At 36.4% G+C, this 19927-nt stretch overlaps 1 protein-coding gene across 17 annotated transcripts in view; it reads right to left on the bottom strand.

Moving 5' to 3' along the window:
- The window catches only part of PPP1R9A (protein phosphatase 1 regulatory subunit 9A), a 313162-nt gene that overhangs the window by 36844 nt on the left and 256391 nt on the right, over positions 1 to 19927 (bottom strand). For 11 of the 17 annotated variants that reach the window (XM_059073785.2, XM_059073788.2, XM_067042517.1 and 8 more), the window contains 2 exons: positions 2812 to 2969; positions 2003 to 2300 (listed from right to left, as the gene is read on the bottom strand). In XM_059073785.2, the coding sequence (XP_058929768.1) occupies positions 2003 to 2300; positions 2812 to 2969 (456 nt within the window). The remainder of the gene's footprint in view (positions 1 to 2002; positions 2301 to 2811; positions 2970 to 19927) is intronic. The other 6 variants (XM_067042528.1, XM_067042520.1, XM_067042521.1 and 3 more) reach the window with 2 other exon arrangements.

Here is a 19927-nt window from a genome sequence, read left to right as displayed (position 1 = left end):
TTCCATAATCAACCCTACATGATTATGGAATATAAGTAATTTTCACTCCTGGATTTAATTTACAAGCATCATGTTTAAAATGAATCTACATTTAGATTTTATATCAGATTTTCTTATATAATAAGAATAAGAAATAAGACATATTTCTTAAGGTATAATAAGATTTTCTTCTTCCACATGATCCTTACTAGTTTTTAAGACTCTAGCTACATAAAATAAATGAAAAACATCCTCCTGGAATAATTCACATAAAATAGATGCTCTATTTTATCTTTTCCTATCTATTTTTTTAATAGGTGAGTCAGAATTCAGTTATAAAACCACCTGGGCCCGGTACCTTTCTAAATGGAAGCTATAAAAATATATTTTATATTTCTGTACTTATTGGCTTATTCAGGTTTTCTTTTTCTTAGACCATTTTGAGTACTTTATATTTTGGTAGGAAATCCTCTATTTCCTCTAGATTTTCAAATCTGCCATAGAGTTTGCATGCTATCTTAAATTTTTTTTTAACCTCTGTATCTCCTTTCTCATTTCAAATGCTGTGGGTGTTTTTGGTTTCTCTATTTTTTTTTCTTAACCTGTCCTTCCAGGGGGCTATTCACTTTTACATAGCTTTGCTGCGTTTTTTTTGTGGAGGTGTTAAGAGTAGGCTTTTCATGTTAATAAAAATTCATTAAACTCAGCTTTTATCTTCATTATCTCCTCCTTTCTATTTTCTGTTTTTTGGTTGTTCTTTCCCTTTATTTTATTTATTTTCAGTATTTATTTTTTACAATAAACGCATTTAAAGCCATACATTCTCCTCTGAGTACAATATACTCTGACTACCGATTCAACTCTGGAAATTTATTCTACAGAAATGAAAGCATCAGCAAACAAGAATGTAAAGCATCAGAATACTTATATCTTTTTCACAGTGGTAAGCAAACAAGCAAATAAACAACAACAACCTACCTCCACCCGGGATACAACCTAAATGTCCATCAATACTACAAGGGTTGCCTCAGTTATATTATCGGCTCACTATAGAAGATTATCTTGTCATTTAAATTTGTGTATATTGCCCCAGAGGGATGTCCATAAAATATTACCATGTGTATAACAAAACTGCCAAATGTCATTTGTAGAATTCACTTTTATAAAAAAAAGTATATAAAACAAAACACACACCAGAAATTATTCTTGTTTATATATATATATACATTTGTTTAAAATATATGTGTATATATATACATACGGACACACATACACACCATATATATCTATGTGCATTTCAGATGTGAAAATAATATAACCAAATCTTCTTGGTTACTTTAAAGGAACACATCAGACGTGGTAGGAAGAGAATGAACCTGTTCTTTATATATCTCTGAATCATTTCACTTGTTTAAACAGGAATGTATTACTTCTATAAATTAAAGCATACAATTAAAAGAACAACAATCTATTGATACTGCTATGAAATTCTGATGCTAATTCTAAGAGCATATTTTCAAATTTATTGACTAATCTCCCTGCATTATCTTTATCATAGCTTTTCTATCACATTCTTTTCAATATAAATTACTATGAAAATTTCTTCTAAATAAAAACCAATTAATGGGTTAAGACCTATATTATTTTCACTTTCATATATACATATTTTTTTTCTAAATGATTATGTTAGTAGTTATTGAAACTATGGGCTACTATTACATAAAATCTCTCGAAGGGTTCCTGAAGAATTTCCTTCAACAGTAAACTTGTAGAAAGCTGAAGAAGTGAAATACTAATCAGGTAGGAAAAGATTTTTAAAAAGTAAAATAAAGTAAAAATGAGAGAAGGGTGTTCTCTTGTCCCATAATATAAAAGGAATGCAGTATTAATTATTAGCTATGAAAAGACACAGGCCTTTGTTTTTGTTGCTTTTTTTTTTGAAAAGAGCCATTTTTACGTGGCACAAATTGAGGTGTTAGTGAAGTGAGACAAAACAAAAGCTAAACAACAAAATTAACAGTACCTTTTTCTTGCAGTATTTTCTTGGTGGTGGCTTGATGGTGGCAAGGAGATTCTTCCATATCATGATCAGATTTTGAAGGAGAGGAGAATGACGTGTCTCCCCCAGTAGAGGAGGAAGGCTCCCTTTCTGGGTGCAGGGGTCCCTCTTGAAATTCAGCTATGTGGTCAGACGAGAAGGGCACACTGCCAGCCACTGGAGTGAGGGATGAAGCACCAGAATCTGATTCTGGAGAAGTTCTCAAACCCTTGGGCAGAAGTGATTTGGTAATGTGCATGTGGTTATAGAAACTGTTTGAAGGCTGTTGGTATAAGAGATTATAAAGGAGGTTATGCCACTGAGCATCAGTCCCATGTGATACTTACTTTGAAATCAGACGGACCTTTTTTTAGTAAATCCCTATGAAAACCCATTTTTGTTGGTTTACAGATAAGACTACATAGTTCACAACAATTCACCGTATTACCTTTGTAGCTACCACAGATACCTAAGACATATAGAAACAATGACTTGTACGCTCATTATTTACCATCAGATAAAACCAACAGCTGAATATCAAAAGCACCATCATGAAATATGACAATATGGATAATGCTCTTGGTTATTAGTTCATCAAATGAGTACAGAAAGAATGTGAATTACAACGATATATCGAGGTGAATAAGAATTTAGGAGACAAAGAAGTGAACTATTCCAGCTGTTTCCAACTAGAATACAGAATATGGCTGCAGGAAAATCATTATCTTCGATAAGCTGTAGGAACAAGGATACAGCCCAAACTCACAAGTCAGAAAGTGGTCAGGGGCACTCACCTTTCGCTCCAGACTGTCCTCGCCATCTGTTGAACTGACACTATCATAGAGTCTTGTCCTAGAGGGCCTCTGGCGTCTGTTCTTCACGGAAAGCTGGGCCCGGGTTTTCAGTGCTTTTGAATCCAGGCGTTCTGTCTCTGGGACTGCTTCATTAAAGTCTAAGAAAAGAATATTGCAAAATAATCTGTGAAAACTTTGGAGAGGATTGACAGAGACCATAGACACTGATAACAAAATCTCAAGGTTATCAGTAATACCAGGCAAGAAACAGGTGACAACCATGGCAGCCTGTCTGGTAACAGAGGTAACATAGAAATCAGTGAGATTTAGGAGAAATGTACAAAGCATAAGGGAAGAAACTAAAGATAACCAAGTCAACAACAAAAATCTAACATCCAAAGACCATTAAAACCTTTCTACAACATAACTGTAAAAAGCACACACTTGTATATATTTATTTACACGAACGCATGCTGGAGTGTTGGATGAACAAAGATACAAGAAGGTGTATCAAAGTTGGGAGATTAGAAATCAAGAAAAAAAACTTTAAAAGTCAGGTGCCAGGTCAAGAGCAGATAACAGAAGGTGACCATCAGCCTAAATTTTCTATAGCAAAAGTTAGCAAGACTGTAACTGTAAGGACTGTACCATTTTGGTCTTAATATATTTTTTCCCACTCAAAACAGTTTCTGAAAATTTAGCTTGTTCTTCTTTGAACTCTCTAGAAAGACCAGCAAAGAACTTACCTCAACAGTAAATTTAAGATAGCTGGGGAAATAAAACAAGGTCGGGCTATCCAAGCAAAACAAAAACAAAAAACAGGTAAACCACCACAAGTACTTAATTTACTAGTATTATGCATGAAGTATAATAAACTGACCATTGATAGATGGATGGATAAAGAAGATGTGGTGTGTGCGTGTGTGCGTGTGTGTGTGTACACAACAGACTGTTACTCAGCCATAAAAAAAGAATGAAATCTTGCCATTTGTAACAACATGGATGGACCTAGAGGGTATTATGCCAAGTGAATTAAGTCAGACAGAGAAAAACAAACACTGTATGATTTCACTTAAGTGTGGAATCTAAAAAACAAAACAAATGAACAAACATAATGAAACAGAAACAGAGTCTTAGATACAGAGAACAAACAGGTGGTGGCCAGAGAGGAAGGGATATGGAAATGAGTGAAATAGGTGAGGGAGATTAAGCAGTACAAGCTTCCAGTTACAAAATAAATGAATCATGGGGATAAAATGTACAGAGTGGGGAATACAGTCAACAATAGCATAATATCTTTGTATAGTAACAGATGGTAAACAGACTTACTGTGGTGATCACTTTGTAATGTATAAAAATATCGAATTGCTATGTTGTGCAACAGGAACTAACATAGTGTTGTAGGTCAATTATACTTCAAAAAAACCCCCCAACCAACCAAACAAACAAACTCACAGAAAAAAGAGATCAGATTTGTGGTTACCAGAGGTGGGGTGGGAGAAGGGGGACTTAGATGAAGGTAGTTAAAGGTACAAACTTCAGCTTATAAGATAAATAAGTACTAGGGATGTAATGTACAACATGATAGATATAATTAACACTGCTGTAAGTTATATATGACAGTTAAGAGAGTAAACCCTAAGAGTTCTCATCACAAGGAAAAAATATTTTTTTCTCTTTTTCTTTTACTTTGTATCTATGTGAGATGATGGACATTCACTAAACTTATTGTGATAATCATTTCATGATTTATGTAAGTCAAATTACTATGCTGTATGCCTTAGACGTATACAGTGCTGTGTCAATTATATCTCAATAAAACTGTAAGATAAATAAAGTAAAAGAGCTGAAAAGTTAAAAGAAATACTGCCCCCCCCAATTTCCTTTTATTAACTTTTAAGTTCATATTCCAAGTTACGTGTATGCATCTTTGTCTCATTTTTTTTTTCCTGGATATCTTCTCTCCCCAGCAGAAACTACACTGATTTTTCAAAGGAAAGTGTTTCGGTCTAAATAAAAAGACTCAAAGAAAAAAAAGAGTGAAGTGGAACACACACAAAATGACCTGGTAAAGGCTAGAGGGAGAAACCACTGTGGTTCTCTTTAGTCTGCCTCTCCCCACCCTTAACCTTGCTGCCCAGAGTCTAAGTCAGGACTCAAAAGTTGCCATTCTAAAAGGGAAGAGGGTAGGTTACCCATGAACACTGGCTGAATAGGCACTGGCTGAGGAAAAGTGTTCCCCTAGTTGAATTTATTTGGAATGCTACTGCTCCTTACATTTGCATATGTAGCCACTCCTTAGAAATAATGAAGTTTGGTCATTAAACCTATTTTACCTTTTCAGAGCGGCAGTCATTAAATGAAGTCATAATGTTCAAGAAATTAATAATCAAGTGCTTCTTGGATTTAAATTATTAAGAGTAAAGCAAATAACTGAGTTGTAGAAAATATTAATATGTACTGATATTAATAGAGTAAAACAATTTTTCACAGTAGCATTACCCCAGGAAATTCTTTTCACAGTATTAAATATTATGAAGTATTATTATGTTCTAAATATATTATAAAAGCAAAACAAGGAAGCACCTCAGGTGGTACCTTTCTTATCTATGGAACTTATTAGCACTTGGCATATGGTTCTAACAAATAAAATTAAACATATTTTTCCCTGAAAAAAACATCCACTGAATAACAATATGTACAGAAGGTTTGCCTTTTCATTTCATTTGCCTTTTCTTTCTTGAAAGAAAAGTGGATATTCAGAAAAGTCAGACCATTCAAGCATATTTAAAGACAGCTAAATATTTTCTATCAGTTGTCCCTTTATTTTTTACATGTCAATGAAGAAAAAATAATCTCCTTGATCACTTTAATTTCCTCTTTTCAATAAAATCTGAACCTGTAGCTGCCCATTAGGAGTTGTGATAATTGGGAGAGAATCAACTTCACCAGCTCTTGTTTACATATAAAAAGTGGAAACACCACATGGAAGAATGCAATAATATAATTAGATATACTGCCATACACACATCTTACAACTTATCTATCTCATATGTAGACTGTACATTTTATAACACCAAGCACTGTCACATACATCATCTCATTTGTTCCTCACAACAGCCCCAAGAGACAGAGCAGCCAAGTATATGTTTTTCCTCTCCTGAAGCTCAGAGAACTTGACTCTCTTGTCCTCATCCACATAGCTAGTTTATGAGCTGCCGTTACTACATATTCTAGTTTTTTGACTCCTAGGCCACTAGTCTGTACACTCCAATTTAGCTAGTGTTGAACAAATTATTAGAATAAGATTTCAATGCAATTGGAGTTCAGTGTGTTCAGCTGTCAATTCACAAATGATGTGACTAGTCTAGAAAAGTCACTTCTCTAACATGTTATTATGAAATGTTATTAATCTTCCACATATGTGGAAGAGCATAAAAATGGAAGATGTTGAAAACTATGGAAAAATTATTTCTCAGATGATTTCTTCTTTGGTTGGTTTAGTAACAACTTAGGTTACCTGGTGACAAAAAGAACCAAGCAGGAAGCTCATTCTACTTTTGTAAACATGGTTTCTTTTGCAATAGAGACCTAACTCGGGAGGACCTAGCATAGTATATAACATCCAGGATTGTAGTAGCTACCTCATCACTAGGTGTTGAACAAATAAAGTGAGGGAACATGAGAAGTGCTTATCAGCAGGGTTGAGAGTAGAGAATTATTCTGGGGCTTCTGCCCCATTGCTGTTTAGTAATTTGCCTGGTCCTGGTGTTGTTGAACAACCCCCAAATGGCAATCTTGTATGCTTGCTTTATCATCAGCTAGCACTGACTGGGTGCAAACCGCTGGAGCGCACACATGTAAGGATACCTATTAAACATGAAGTTAGCTGGAGTCTGAGAAGCAGTGCTTTAAATCCATTATCCAAGTGGCCAACAACACATCACATCCAGTTAACAATTTTTGAGGGCCTGAAAACAAAGATCTCAGGGCCTCTTTACAGCAGTGATTAATGGATTATAAATCAGTAATCTGTATTCCAATCCTGAGGAAAAAAAAATTTTTTTAAGATCTATAAAACTGGAATGGAGCTAAGGACTTTCGCTTCAACAACTCTTATACCAGAAGGAAGTTGGAAGAAATGGCTGTCCAGAGGAATCAACTACTAAAGACACCACAAGTAACAACCCCCTCAGGAGTATTAGTGTGAGAGAGAAGGAAAATGTGTACAGGATTATGCTGCTGGATAACTAGAAGGGTGATCTAATGACCACTAGAAGCTATATTTTTCTATCATGTCATATAAGAATCAGAATATTATAATTCAAATGAACCTTAGGGATTCTGGCCCAGCCTTTTTTCTCAGGTAGGAAAACCAAGGCTCACAGGTCACTAACTTGTGTACTGACTTTATCACAGTTAATCTGTGGAAGACTGGATAGAGCTCAGTCCTCAGAAGCCTATCTTCTTTCTAGAAGGACACTCTCAAGTCTGAAAGTAAATTTCACAAGTCACCTTCCACCTTCTTCGAAACTTCTTTTTAGTCTTACTCTATGTTCCAAACAAAAATACATGTCAAGGGCTAACTTTGCAAATTCCCAGAAGGATATAGCATCGGGAGAAAAAATAAAATGGAGGGATTTTATTTGACTTTGTATTTATCCAAGGAATAAAATTCTTACATAGAAAAATTAGCTGTCACTTTTGTGGATGATGATGTGGCAGGAGAAATCCAACTGGGTCAACATTTCTAAGTTATGAGCTTCTCAATGTAAGGGCTTCAGTGGCCATGTTCTCTCACTGTCATTCATTCTCTACAGAGATCTTAATCAATAGCATTGCATAACATTACTTTCATGAACGCAAGACCCTGGGTTCTTCCTCTACCCCTTGTCTCCAGTGTATCTTGTTCTGCTGTCCATTAGAATTAGAGGAAAACTTCCTTTTCCTCTCTCCTTTCTTCTCTGTTCTTTCTTTCAGACCCTCCAGACTCTGAAATAGCCTATCTCTGACCCAAATGCAGCTAGAAATACAAAAGAAGAGCAGACACAAGTGGGTCAATAGATATAGACAGACAAAGGCAGAAAAGGTATGAAGTAGCTAACGATAATGCAGGTTTGAGTGGGTGGGACTCCACCTCAGTACACCTGCATTTTAAGTCTAGCTTCAATATTGCTTCACATTGGATCCTTTAAAAGAAGTTAATGGATTCGATCACAATTTTAGCAGCTGTTATGAAAAATGTTCTGTGAAATTAGGATGTTATAGATCATATTACACAGAGACCAGTTCTCTACAGTAATGCTCTGAGTCATTCAGTTTTTTCACTAGATTGACGTTATTTTTGACGTAAATGGAATGCTGCTCACAGATCAAACATAGGCTGCAAGGGAAGTAGGGGAATGGTGCAGCATAACAATGGGGTCTGCTCCGCATTCTTACGTGCATTATTCTCCTCAAAAACAGTAACACACAGCTTATCCCATCACACTGCCTGGCTTGTGCTATTATCAACCGAAATGCCGAGCATAATGAGGCACTCGGTGGCATCTTTAAACTTGAACAGTATCTGCATATCGTTCAGTCACTGCAAGTTCACAAAAGACGGACCCATGGGACTTTGGGTTGATACACGTCGCATTCAGAGGTAGGCTAATGTACCTCAGAGAGGCGGTGTAAAATAGTTGCTGTGAGAGGAGACTTGGAGTTAGTCTTCCTTGAACAGAATCCAAAACAGTGGCTCTGTCACTAAATTGGGCAATTTCTCTAATCTTTCTTTCCCTCAGAATCCTCAGTTGCTAAAATGGGCATGATAATAACAACATAATAATAACTGCATTGTCATGAAGATGAAATGCATTAAATAGATATACAAATGCTTGAAAGAGTACATTATAAGCACTCAATAAATGTCTTTATTTATTTATTTATTTATTTTTATTTTAAATTTTTTTTTTGCGGTACACGGGCCTCTCACTGTTGTGGCCTCTCCCTTTGCGGAGCACAGGCTCCGGACGCGCAGACCCAGTGGCCATGCCTCACGGGCCCAGCCGCTCCGCGGCACGTGGGATCCCCCCAGACCGGGGCACGAACCCGCGTCCCCTGCATCGGCAGGCGGACCCCCAACCACTGCGCCACCAGGGAAGCCCCCTGTCTTTATTTATTGACATACAAAGATTAGCAAGATATTCTTAAGTGACTAAAGCAAGGTGCAGAACAACGTGTATATTCATTTTAAAAATTAAAAAATCCCAGCAACATAAAATACATTTTTCCAACAGTAAATATATGCATATAATTGCATCCTCCTTGATTAGTATGGGAAGAACTCAGATTTTATGTCTTTGGTAGAAAATAACCTAAGTTACCTGAGGTGATAGTTGTTGGCTTCCTAAATGGAAAGTATCTTTTGACTAGAGGAAGACTGAGTTGCATAATACAGCATTAGAAGATTTAAGAAAACTTAAAGATCAGAATACTTGTAAGTTTAATATAACAGATGCATAAGAGCTTCTTAAGTACTTGCAAAGACTGTCAGTTGCTAACAATAGTACTTAAAAAGGAAATCAAATATAACAAATTTATAAATGCAATTTTAAATGTTTGTACATGTTCAAATAGCTAAGTCTGTAAATAGGAACTAAATATTATTCAAAGATCACTTAGCAGTGATTTGCAAATCAAGTTTTAAAACGTAAAGAACTAGGTTTTTGATAATGTAAGTTGAATAAATCAAACATTAAAACCAAAATAAAAATCAGAATGACTTTTTGGTGCCCCAAACCCTTCTGTTTCACCAGAAAGCTCACAAGCAACAGAGTTTTCAGTTTCAAATTTTCAAATATGTTCTAATTTTTCCTAACTTTCCTCATAAGTGGAATTTCCTATAGGTCTCAGAAATAATCAGGGCACAGTATTGAAGTAGAATATTACTTCATGTCCACCTAAGAGAATTCAGTTATAACCTGATGTCTGTGCCCCACATTAACAGAAAAAACCTTAAGGATCTCAGTACTATAACTACTGGAACAACATGGTTGGCAGACTGTTCAGAACCATGCACACAAGAGAATTTTCTGGTCCTAATTCCAGAAACAGCTGTTCATCGTTCGAGTTTTAATTCTATAGATGCTGTGACCCCATGATTGACTGTGTTTCCATTTTGGCTGGTAGACATCTTAAGTGAAATCTTAAATAATCTATAGCAACCCACAGCACATACTTCATGTACAAACCACTCTGTGCAGCATCTTCTCCTTCCTACTTTGATATCCCAGCCTATTCGTTTAGTTAGCTTACCTTAGCATAATCATATGCTGTCTTCCAATCTATAAAATTAGGATTCCATGGTGAACCACTGCATATTTATAAAATATAAGAAACACTTCAAAACGTCACAGCTATCTTGTGATGTTTCCTTGAAAAGGAGCTATTTTCCACATTTGGGTTAAAATTGTCTTGACTTCCAGAAGATCATAATCTACCTTTACAGTTCAATTGGCTTTTGAATAAAATTTTATTTTTATTGAATTTTATTCAAAAACCAAAATACTCAAAAGCCAAAATAAAATATGAAGTAGCTCACTTTTCCTAAAATGAACAGAAAATTACTTAGCTTCTGAAAAAATAACTTGCTTTCCATCAAAACAACTTTAGATCTCTTCTAGCACTAATACATATTCTCAGTATGACTGAAGGGTCTGGTGACTTCTGTGAACTTATGAAGATGCAGTGAGAAATATGAACCAAGGAGAGTTGCGGTTTTGCAACTAAATACCTCCTTTTGAATGCCTCATTGATTTGTCAACAAAAGTCTTAATGGCTTACACACAGACAGATGCAAAACTTGCACGAAACTAGACAGGCAATTTAGGTGCTTTGCTTTTTGAGTAAGAGAACAGATTTTGGCTTTAATGATATGCCAGAAAACAATCAATAAGTATTGATTTCTCATGCATTTGGCTTGTTCATTAAAATTTTCCACAGTGATTTACTGGGAATGTTCAACCTTTAATTAGTGCAATTCAATAATATTTCATGGTCAAAATTACTTATTGGGGATCAAGAGTTACTGAAGGGACTTCCCTGGTGGTGCAGTGGTTAAGAATCCGCCTGCCAATGCAGGGGACACGGGTTTGAGCCCTGGTCCAGGAAGATCCCACATGCCACCGCAGAGCAACTAAGTCCGTGCACCACAGCTACTGAGCCTGCGCTCTAGAGCCCGCGCACCGCTACTGAGTCCACGCGCTGCAACTACTAAAGCCCACACACCTAGAGCCTGTGCTCTGCAACAAAGAAAAGCCACCGCAGTTTGAAGCCCGCGCACGGCAACAAAGAGTAGCCCCTACTTGCCGCAACAATGAAAACCCAACGCAGCCAAAAATAAATAAATTTTAAAAAATACTGAAAATAATCTGTTCAGGAAAAAAAAAAATTGTGAAAGTTTATCAAAAAATTACATCTATAGGCATGATAAAGAAAGCTTGAATCTAGTCAAGAATTCTCCCCTGCCCCAATTTAGAACTAAACAACATGACAGCATGGAATAATTACTTCACTGCTCTGTATCTCATGCTCTTGTATAAGACACTCCTGATGATGTAGTGTAAGCATTCACTTTCCTTTTAATAACTTTCCATTTCATGAATTCTGACTTTAATCATGTCTTTAACCTTCTTTTAAAATTCTGGGTTCCAGTGCTAAAAGTGAATGTTTAATGTACTCTCATACTCTATCAGGAAATAAATCAGATGCGGTGGTAGGAGTCTGGCCTGGCCTCATATCCACAGGTAGCAGAAAAGAGCCACAAACATTGAGGGCTCAGGGAAACACAAAGACAACACATAGTTACAGCCTCAGCAGAAAATAATTTCTTGGAGGAGTCCAAAGACCTCATGAATTTCCTTATCAATGTAAATGTCTGGCTGGTGCTGGCTTTTCTTACAAATCTTAAAGTAATATTTTAAGCCTAAAAATCTTTTGTGGTTTTTCTCATCTTTTAATTATGCTACTTAATTGTTTTTATTGTAAAATATTTTATTTATGCAAAAAAGTATACCATATATGTAAGTCATATAGAAATAGAGGGGGGAAAAAAAAGACACCCATGTACCTACTATCAAGCCTAAAAAACAAAATTAGTACTTTTGAAGCCCTCTCTATGTCTCGTTCCTAGTTGTAACCCCTGTTTTTTTCTCCTAGTTATTCCACAAAAGTATCTCTAAAGAATATACTGAATAATTTTGCTTTCTTTTAAACTTTATATACATGGTAATGAACTGTACATAATATTCTTCAAATCATTTTTTTGTTTGCTCAACATTATGTTGAAAGGTTTGACTAGAATTAATTAACTTTTTACTGTAGCTATTATGAATGATGTTGCTGTGCATTTTTGAACATGTCTCCTGGTACACAGCTAGAATTTCTGGAGAGCATATATATACGCAGAAGTGAATTTATTGGGCCATAGAATTTGTACATCTTCCATTTTACTAGATAATATCAAATTGTTTTAACAAAATAGTTGTATGAGTTTTCTATTTTTCCCCTACATACTGACTATCATATATTACTGTGATACTTTATCTTTGCCAATCATTTTATTTTATTTATTTATTTATTTTTGCAGTACGCGGGCCTCTCACTGTTGTGGCCTCTCCCGTTGCGGAGCACAGGCTCTGGACGTGCAGGCTCAGCGGCCATGGCTCATGGGCCTAGCCGCTCTGCAGCATGTGGGATTCTCGCGGGCCGGGGCACGAACCCGTGTCCCCTGCATCGGCAGGCGGACTCTCAACCACTGCGCCACCAGAGAAGCCCAATCATTTTATTTTTATTAATGAGGTTGAATGTTTATTTATGATCACCAGTCTTTGGGTTTCCTCTTTTGTGAACAGACTGCTTATGTGTTTTGTCCATTTTTCTATCATGTTAGTTGTATTTTCTTATGATTGGAGTAAGTTTTAAGTATATTCTGGATAACGATAACAATCTTTTTTCTTAGTTACATGGGCTGTAAATATCTTCTCTCAATTTTTGGCTTCCCTTTCTATGTTTTTATAGTATCTTTTCATGATCAGATTTTCTTAATATTACTGTGGTCAAATTTATCAAACTTTTCTTATGATTTGGATTTTTTGTGTTAAATAAGAAATCACATAAGCATTCTCTTACATTTTCTTCTAAAAGTTATAAATGTTGCCTTTCATATTTGAGACTACAATCCATATGAAATCTATTTCATGAATGGTATGAGGTCAGATCCAATTTCATTTTTTTCCATTTGAATCGTCAACTTTCCGAGCCATTTGTTAGTCCATCCTTGCCCCACTAATCTGCAGTGTCAGTTTTGTGTCATTCTCAAACTAACATGAATGGATCAGTCTGTTTCTGGACTCTACTCTGTTGCACTGGTCTACTTGTCAATTGCTGAGATTACACCACACTGTCTTAATACTATTGCTTTACAATGAATCTCAGCATCTGAAAGAACAAGTTCCCTCACCTTGGTTTTCTTCAGGAGTATCTTGACTATTCTAGGCCAAGTTGTTCTTCCACCTACATTTTAGAAACAACTTGTCATGACCCCCCAAAAAAAAAAAAACAAAACAAAAAACAACCCTGTTCAAATTCTGATGTAAACTGTATGGAATACATAGATTAATTTGGCATCATGTCATTTTTACAATATTGGGGCTTCCTATCTCTTTTGATTTACATGGGTCGTCTTGAATGTCTTTTCTTGGGTCTTGAGCTTCTTTTGTTAAATTCATACTAGCTACCTTATATTTTTTGTTGCTATTGTAAATGGTAGCTTGTAAAAAATTACGGTTTGGGGGACTTCCCTGGTGGTGCAGTGGTTAAGAATCTGCCTGCCAATGCAGGGGACACGGGTTTGAGCCCTGGTCCAGGAAGATCCCACACGCCACGGAGCAACTAAGCCCGTGTGTCAAAACTACTGAGCATGCACTCTAGAGTCCGCAAACCACAACTACGGAAGCCCGCGTGCCTAGACGGGTGCTCCGCAGCAAGAGAAGCCACTGCAATGAGAAGCCCGTGCACCGCAACCAAGAGTAGCCCCCACTCACCGCAACTAGAGAAAGCCTGCGCGCAGCAACAAAGACCCAACACAGCCATAAATAAATAAATAAATTTATATTTAAAAAAATTACGTTGTCAGAGTTGACTGATGTCTTATGATTCTAAGAGCCATCCACCCTGCTAAATTCTTAATTCTAATGACCTGTAGGCTCGAGTTTTTTTATGTATTCAATTTTATTATCTGTGAATAATGATAGTTTTGCCTCTTTTCACTCCTTATATTTTTTAATCTCTTTTGCTTGTCTACTACTTGCTAGGACCTCTAGGATAACATTGAATAGATGTGGTAATAAACATTTAGTCAGGGACTTCCCTGGTGGCACAGTGGTTAAGAATCCGCCTGCCAATGCAGGGGACATGGGTTCGAGCTCTGGTACGGGAACATCCCACATGCCACGGAACAACTAGGCTCGTGAGTCAGGACTACTGAGCCCGCATGCCACAACCACTGAAGCCTGCACGCCTAGAGCCCGTGCTCCACAACAAGAGGAGCCACCACAATGAGAAGCCTGTGTACCACAACAAACAGTAGCCCCTCTCACCGCAACTAGAGAAAGCCCGCATGCACCAAGAAACACCCAATGCAGCCAAGAATAAATAAATGTATTTTTTAAAAAAACATTTAGTGGTGAAATGTTAAAAATATTCTTAATTTTAAAGGAAACTCTTGATTTTAACATTTGACCACTAAATATGATGATTGATAGAGACTTTTGTTAGCCTCACATAGCAAGTTAAGAAAGTTCCTATGTATTTCTAGCTTAATAAACTTTTTACCATGAATAACTGTTCAACTTTATTGTTTGTCTTCATCTAATAAAATGATTATATACATTTTTCATCTAGTTAATGTGTGAATTATATGAGTTTTAAAATGTTGAACCGACTTTGTGTTTCTTACATAGACACAGTTGGTCATGATAATATATATGTAGACTTTAAAATACGTTTCTGGATTCAACATTTACCTTTGTGAACAAGTAGCTTTTTTTTTTTTTTAAATAAAGAGAATTCTGGCCAGCCGTGGGCATTCACTCCGCTCATCTGAGAGCAGAGGAGGAACTCTATTCCAGAACACAATCATGTTAGTTTAAACCTCAGAAACCTATAAATCCATCTTAACTGTTAAATATACAGATCTATACTACATTAGCTACACAGAAAAACATACTCAAGGCATTTGCCAGGGAGTATAACCTCTAACTTATTGACAATTTATATTTATTAAAAGATCACAAAGAACTACAACACTTGAATAAAAAGAATGTTTTCTTGTTTTTAAGAAAAAACAAATCCCCAACGCTTCGAGGATTTTTACCAACTCTTTATTCGGTAATGCAGGTCACGCTCCAATTATGGAAGATATTTTTTTATGCTTAGCTGCAGTAAGGACTCATTCCCAAACAAAATAAGTTGTGACTTCACATGGAACCAATAAATTGATTTTTTTTAATAAAAGGAAGACTGGCGATAAAGCTTGCCCATTCAATTTCAAATATTGGTTATAAGGCATAGCCACTGATATTCTTTCATGTTTAGAAATTCTTTGTCATTATTCAAAAAATGTTTTTAATCATGCTAATAAACTTGTTTACAAACAAACAACCCCCCCACAACAGCTGAATGGGGACATCTTAATGAATAGTCAATCCATCCTCTCCAGTAAATATTCTAAATTTTATCTGTAGGTATCCACACAAAGAACAAAGTTAATACAGGAAAAAATAAATAAGAAAAGAAATCCCCACTTGATTAATCCAAAAGAAGGCAAAAAAGCAGATAAAAAGAACAAAGAAAGATTTTTTGTTAGATTAGAAACAAATAGTAAGATGTTAGATTTAAACTCAATATATCAGTAAATAAATTAAATAGTAACTTTCTAAATGCATCTTAAAGACTGAGAAAATTTTTTAAAAGCAAGGTTGAGACTGTAGTAGAAATAAACAACTAACTGTTGCTTATAAAAGACATGGAAAATTTGCAGTAAAAGAATGGAAAAAGATACCACACAAACACTTACTAAAAGAAAGCTGATACAGCTCTTCAAATCTCAAACAAAATCAATAACAAGGTGAATTACTAGAAATAAAGAGGGACATTTCCTAATGATCAGAGGTCAATCTACCAAGAAGATATAACAATTCTAAATTGTATGTATCCATTAACATCACCTCAAACACATAAAGCAAAAACTGACATAACCAAAAGAAGAAACAGATAAATCTACAATTATAGTGTTATATTTTGATGCATCTCCCTCAGTAACACATTCTAGAAGTTTTGAATATGGTTAACAAATATGACCTGACATACATGACAGAGCACCTGAGCACCAACCTAGGTCAACAGAGAGCTAAGTACCATCATTTCTTATACATCCTCTCCTCTCAGTAATTTAAATTGCTTTTACTGAACACTACATTGTATATTTATGTGATGCCATTAGTCCATACTGAGGTTCACTGTGTGAAAATGCCCTAATACAATCATCGGTGGATCTACTGTAAGGATGTTATCAATATTAATATCACTGCTCTAAATCATGCATTATTTATACCAATAGTTATACTTCTCTTGAGCAGATGGTTTGTTTTAATCTTATGAACACTGTGAAGAATGTAATGGACCAGGGTTTCCATCTCCTTCTGATGACTAGAAAGTTTACAGCCAAATTAAAGACTTAGCTTCAGAAATAATATAAATATGGTATATACACCTGTAGCATCATATCTGGTTCTACTCTGTCCTCATCCTCATTGTTCTCCTTTATCTTGCCACATTCAATTCACTCTATCCTGTCATATAAAGGTGTTGCTCCAAGTTATTTCTAGACAGTGCATGAATGAATGAAATATGGTGAAAAAGGCAAATACCCTTAATGGCAGTTGTTTACTTCCCCTTGCTCTTCCTGATAAAGACTTTATTTAAATATTAGTAAATTACAAAAAAAAAAAAAAAAAAAGATTCAATTCAGAAAAATCAGATTCAGTGCAAACCAATAAGCTAACAAATGGGTCACAATAAGCAAATATCATACGATAGGGCCTACTGACCAAAGAATTAGCTGGCCTGAATATCTAAGCAGGCTCAGAGTTCTGCTGATATGTCCACAAATCCCAGGTTTGGGACCGTGCTTACTGGGTTCAGGATTCAAATGTGGACTACTATCTTAGAGATCTACTTTTAAGAAATCTGGGGCCTGGGACTGCCCTGGTGGTGCAGTGGTTAAGAATCTGCCTGCCAATGCAGGGGACACAGGATCGAGCCCTGATCCAGAAGGTCCCACATGCCGCGGAGCAACTAGGCCGGTGTGCACACTGGTAGCACACAACTACCCAGCCTGGGCTCTAGAGCCCACGAGCCACAACTACTGAGCTGTGTGCCATAACTACTGAAGACCTCACGCCTAGAGCCCGTGCTCTGCAACAAGAGAAGCCACCACAATGAGAAGCCCGCACACCACAACGAAGAGTAGCCTCCACTCACTGCAACTAGAGAAAGCCTGTGGGCAGCAACGAACACCCAACGCAGCCTAAATAAATAAATAAATAAAAACTTAAAACAAGAAAGAAACCTGGGGTCTTATTGCAACAGTTGAACCATTTTGTGGAAAAAGAGTAAGGGAAAGGAGAAACAGCAAGAAGATATTATTTTCATTATCGTTATGCTCCTTTCTCTAGGATATTCTTAAATTACCTAAAAAGTAGCTAAGAAATATTTTTATTTTTAAAGGTATCGGGATTGGGACTTTCCTGGTGGTCCCGTGGTAAAGAATCCACCTTCCCATGCAGGGGACGCGGGTTCGATTCCTGGTCAGGGAACTAAGATCCCACATGCCGTGGGGCAACTAAGCCCATGCATCACAGCTACTGAGCTTGCGTGTCTCAACTAGAGAGAGTGCATGCCGCAAGCTACAGAACCCAAGCACCCTGGAGCCTGTGCACCACAACTAGAGAAAAGAAAACCCACACACTGCAACTAGAGAGAAGCCTGCGAGCCACAACAAAAGATCCTGCATGCTGTAACTAAGACCCGATACTGCCAAAAATAAATAAATAATAAACAAATCTTAAAAAAAAAAGATAACAGGATTGACTAATTCCAGCCACAATTCATTATGAAAGTCTAGACTTTCCTATAATCCTCTATCTTGCAATTTAAGTCTTTTTCTTCTTGCACAGTTCTCATTAGAGTTAAGAAATAGTAAGTAACTAAGGATAAAATGCTTTATATATCATCTCCCATGTTCATACTTTGGAGAAGATAACTTGCAGTGTTATCTAATCAGTGCCCCACTGGCTGAGTAGATGGGTGTGAAATAAAAGAAGCATTTGGTAGTAATGACCAAACTTCAAAGGGATCCTTGAATTACACTTACAAACCTAGCAGTGACCCAGTTCCTGTTACGCCTCGAAACTATTAAATGGTATGGCTTTGGATTTCCTGACTTCCTATGATTTCAGCCTTTTCTGGGGGCAAAGAGTTCCCATCAGTTGTCTAGGAGAAGCAGCAGACTCCAGAAAACCAGTACGGTTCAGCTGAGTAGTTAAGAAAATGGGCTGTGGAGCTGGATGAGTCCAGCTCCTGGTTCTGCCTCTTGCTCATTGAGTGACCTTGGACAGATGGTTTAATTTCTCCATCTGCAGTTTCCTGATCTGTAAAATGGAAAGACAGCAATACTACTTCTTAGGGTTGTTGTGAGGATTACATGAATTGCTGTAACTTAAAACACTGCCTGGCCCATAGAAACACTACATCAGTTCCCAGGAATAATTTTTTTAAGTGAAGTATGGTTGATTTACAATATTGTGTTAAAGTATTTTTTGTTATCACTATTGCTGACTTTGCAAATGTTATCTTTTTCCATTAAAAGAGTTTTTAATTTCTGAGAAAAAACAAAACTGTTAATGGGTCACAATGCTTACAGAATTAAGCGTAAGCTCTTCTTCTGGCATCCAAAGACGACTTTTACTCCAAGAATACCCTATGACACACTTTTAACATAAGGTCCCACTTTTAACATAAGGTCTATGAATCAGGAAAAAAATTATTCTAATTTTATTCACTTTTTTCTCTTCTTCAAACTCCCTCTCATCTCTTAAAATGTTTATATCATCTATTTGTTTCATACCAAACCCTTCACCTGCCTCAGGAAGAGCATGGTATTTAAGTGAGTTTTTTAGAGAAATTAATCAAACTACGACTACAACCCTTTTTCCTACCAAGATCTCCCTAACATGCCCGTTTTCTGCTCTTTTTCTAATCCTGACTTGAATATCTGAGTGGCCACAGATATTTCTAGTCACTTCGGGGCCTTTGGATATGAGGTAGAGAACTCTTATACAGACCAGCATTACTCAGACACTAAGAAATTATAAATATGAAACACGGCAGTGGGACAAAACTGTTATTTTTCACATCCTGGAACACATGTAAACTAATATTTGACCAGCATACTGGTGTAAACCAGAAGGGATTTAGAGTTCGTTTCATCTCTTGGTGAAAAAAAATTGTTATATTTGCTTTATGGATTTTAAGAAAAAAGTATCAGAACGTGTTAAATAATACATTTGTATATATAATCTACCAACATTTTTTTTTCTTTTTTTGGCGTGCGGCGTGGCTTATGGGATCTTAGTTTCCTGACCAGGGATTGAACCCAGGGCCCTCAGCAGTGAGAGCAAAGAGTCCTAACCACTAGACCTCCAAAGAATTCCCAATCTGTCAACATTTTAATGAGATACTTGAGTAGGCTTAGTTTATACAAAGAACCATATATATGATGTTTGGATATAAATTTAACTGTGGCAAATTTTTGCATGGTTTGAAAAATGGTTTTATCACCCTAAAAATGTACAATAATTTAATATTGAGAGTCACATAATTAATCCATCCCCAGCTGGGACTCTCGTTTCTAGAAGAACATGAGTTCTTGTGAAGAAGCAGCTGCTTACATGCTCTTTCCTTCCTCCTCTTACCTTTCTGCCTCCTTCACTCTCTCCTTCCTCTTCTTTCA

The sequence above is a fragment of the Kogia breviceps genome, chromosome 9 (genome assembly GCF_026419965.1).
Source record: "Kogia breviceps isolate mKogBre1 chromosome 9, mKogBre1 haplotype 1, whole genome shotgun sequence".
Lineage (NCBI taxonomy): Eukaryota > Metazoa > Chordata > Mammalia > Artiodactyla > Physeteridae > Kogia > Kogia breviceps.
Note: the sequence above shows the minus strand (reverse complement) of the source record. Positions and strands in the feature narration are given on the sequence as shown.